The sequence below is a fragment of the Corylus avellana genome, chromosome 5 (genome assembly GCF_965113065.1).
Source record: "Corylus avellana chromosome 5, dhCorAvel1.hap1.2, whole genome shotgun sequence".
In the NCBI taxonomy this organism is placed as follows: domain Eukaryota; kingdom Viridiplantae; phylum Streptophyta; class Magnoliopsida; order Fagales; family Betulaceae; genus Corylus; species Corylus avellana.
This window is the reverse complement of record NC_142494.1, coordinates 23,171,490-23,174,503: the sequence shown is the minus strand read 5'-3', so window position 1 is coordinate 23,174,503 and position 3,014 is coordinate 23,171,490. Positions and strand designations below refer to the sequence as shown.

Here is a 3,014-nt window from a genome sequence, read left to right as displayed (position 1 = left end):
CCAATATATAACCAGAGTATTTACATTTTCTGTACTATGAAAGAACAGTTTAGATGAAGCATGAGAATCCCAGCAAATCCCATGGTTAAATTGAGATTCCAAATTTAAAACCATTATCTATTTACTTATTTATTTGTTTGCTTATGGTCATACTAGGTAATATTCAGCCATGTGATACAAACTAGTAAGCTAAAACCATTTCAAAAGCTCCTATAATATGCATAGGGTGATGTACCTTAGAAGCCCTCAGCTCATTGACCGTCATCCGAAGAGAATCATCCGATAGTATTAAGCGTGATAGCGCACCAGTGCTTAACCTGCAATGTTTAATAGAAATGCCAGACCAGCATAAGGAGGGAATCAGTCATGTCTTTAGCATGCTACTCATCAAAAAACACCAATGGACATATTTAACAATTTGAGTTAATTGTGCTAATCTGACCAAATACATGCTTGAGGCAATGATGGATCTTACCGGTGGTGGAGATAGGGGGTAAGATAGGGAGGTGATTGTCTTTGGTTCGTTTTTTAATTTATTGTATTTCCTTAAACTGAAGCAATGAGGTAAAAGACAAGCTTTGTTGGACCCCCTCCAAGAGAGGGTTGTTCAACGTTAGATCTTTTTACAACGTTCTTGTCCCATATGATGGCACTCCCTTTCCTTGAAAAAGTATTTGGCGGATTAAGGTCTCCTTGAGAGCAACTTTCTTTTCTTTATCGGCCGTCCTAACAAAGATCCTCACCATGGATAACTAAAGGAAACAATATGTCTTTGTGGTCAACTGATGTTGTATGTGTAAAAGTATTGAGAAGTATGTGTATCATCTTCTGCTCCATTGTGAGGTTGCTAGTGCCTTACAAAGTGCTATTTTCAATCGTGCCGGGCTAACTTAGGTTATGCCTAGACGAGCAGTAGAGCTCTTTGCTTGTTGGAAAAGGTTATATGGTAGTCCTCAGGGTGCACTAGTGTAGATGATGGTGTTTTCATGCCTTTTGTGGTGCATTTGGAGAAAAAAAAAATGATAGAAGTTTTGAGGATCACCAGAGGACGATGACAGAAATAAAGTATTTTCTCTTCAATACTCACTTTTGGACAGTAGTGTTAGACATCCTATTTTACTTAGTTTCCTAATTTTCTTGATCTTTTTTCTCTTTTTAGATAGGTGATTCTCTTACATGCTTCTCGTGTACCTAAGTTGCACCATTTACATTTTTTTAATGATATTTTTATTATTTATAAGGAAAAAAAAAAATCCTAATTCAACCTATTGAGAACAAGAAGCCCTTTTAACCCGTAGACAAGTGTTTTTATATTTTTTACACCAATAATCTATAATCTTTGCATTTCTCTGTATATCACACTGAAAAAATGAAACTTCCGGTCATATTATAAGAATACTCAATTTCCAATATGATGCTTTTTAGCATTTAGGATTCTGAAACTTTATTTCTAAAAATATTCTTTTATTAGTCCTGCCCCTAAAGAGAAAAACAATATCATATAGTGCAAAATTAACATACCCAAGAAACTTGGCAGCTTCTGATACAGAACCCTCAACTGCAAAAATTAGATCCAAGAGAGCTTGCAGTCCCTGTCAAGAAAGAATAACATGGTTGTTCCTAAACAAACTCCTTCTGCCCCACAATTCTGATTCAAAAAAGTAACAGAGAAAAAAAAAAATCTTACGAAACGGAATTTGGGGTTATTATGACCAATCTGGGGGCCAGTATCGGAAGGTCTAACGGTGGACTTAAGAGGCAGAATCCGAAGGAGCTCCGGTGGCGGCGAATAAGCCTCAAGATCCACATTGTTCCTCACTAACATGCAATAAAAACCGAAAATGCTAAGTAGTCAGTAGCCAAAGCCAAAGCAAAATGCCAAAAAGAATGAATTATGAATGTAATCTCAGCCACTCCTAATCTTACCTACCTACCTCTAAGGGCTAAGACAGTGCGAAGGCGCGCTAACGCTGATGCGCGGTTCATGTGCTGCGATCGGTCCTCCACAGCCTGCAATTGAAATGCAAAAATAATAATTATAATTATAATTATTCATTTATTGACTAATCAAAATATATTTATTTTATTTTTTTAAAAAAAAGGACCTGAGCAATGAGACCGGTGGGGAGGTGCTTGATGCGAACGGCAGACTCGCGCTTGTTGCGGTGCTGGCCGCCGGGGCCGGAGGCCTTGAAGGTGTCCATCTCGCACTGTTTCATGAGCTCCTGGTCAGTCAATTCCAGGTATTCTTTCCCCTTCCAATTCTCAACAACCTTGTTACTAGTTGTTGTATATGTGTATCCCTGGCGCCACCCCATGGTTCCTCTTCTGGTTATTCTTAGTGGCGATGCAGGCTGTGAAGCTTTGAGAAAGAGTGAGCTTGGCGATGATGGCGAACTACAACGACTAGAATTGTAATAGTAAGACGATGAATGCCCCAAACTCATTCGCATACCCACGCACCATTTCCACACCGATTGACTCGCCATCTCTCTCTCTCTCTCGCTTCCTTCTATCAATTTCGTTCCCTTTTGCAAACGTCTCTTGCTTTGGATTTCTCCTCCTGCGTTACGTTCAGGGTGGCCTTCCCCTGTAAACGAGTCGGATCAACCCAGACCAGCCCAGACCCAAAATGATTGGCTAGGCTCACCAAAACAAGCCCATTGAACCGGGCTGGGGAAGTATTCTTGGTCCGAAATAACTTTTGGGTTTATTTGATTTGACTTTAGAGTTAAATGCATAATTGGAATATTTATCAAAACAGTAAGTTTAAGAAAGTGACAAAATTGACACGTATAATTTATAAATTTATCAAGTAGATGCTTTGCCATCTACCGTCTTAACTTAATAGTAAAAATAAAAAAAATGTCACTTAAGCTTGACATCTAACCAAAAGCTTTAAAATGTGGCTGGGTGGGTGTGTCCCTCCCCTCTCCACCACCTAGGAATGACTAGATCACCCTTTTATTTAGGGGTAAGGGATTTGGCCACTCCCCAAAAGAACTTTTAAAGGT

At 39.1% G+C, this 3,014-nt stretch overlaps 1 protein-coding gene across 1 annotated transcript; it reads right to left on the bottom strand.

Moving 5' to 3' along the window:
- Window positions 1-181: 181 nt before the first annotated feature.
- Window positions 182-2,553, bottom strand: LOC148585938 (uncharacterized). The gene is made up of 5 exons (XM_088516837.1): window positions 2,106-2,553; window positions 1,935-2,010; window positions 1,688-1,818; window positions 1,522-1,592; window positions 182-317 (listed from the first exon to the last, which is right to left on the bottom strand). The coding sequence occupies exons 1-5, from the start codon at window positions 2,487-2,489 to the stop codon at window positions 182-184; spliced, it is 798 nt and encodes a 265-aa protein (XP_088372963.1). The 5' UTR covers window positions 2,490-2,553.
- Between the last annotated feature and the right edge of the window lie 461 nt (window positions 2,554-3,014).

Excerpts from the sequence above, each read along its gene's own strand:
- LOC148585938 (XM_088516837.1), bottom strand. The coding sequence starts at position 2,489 with ATGGCGAGTCAATCGGTGTGGAAATGGTGCGTGGGTATGCGAATGAGT. Across the intron at positions 2,011-2,105 it reads CCACCGGTCTCATTGCTCAG|GCTGTGGAGGACCGATCGCA; the intron begins GTCCTTTTTTTT and ends TTTCAATTGCAG. Across the intron at positions 1,593-1,687 it reads ATAACCCCAAATTCCGTTTC|GGACTGCAAGCTCTCTTGGA; the intron begins GTAAGATTTTTT and ends CTTTCTTGACAG.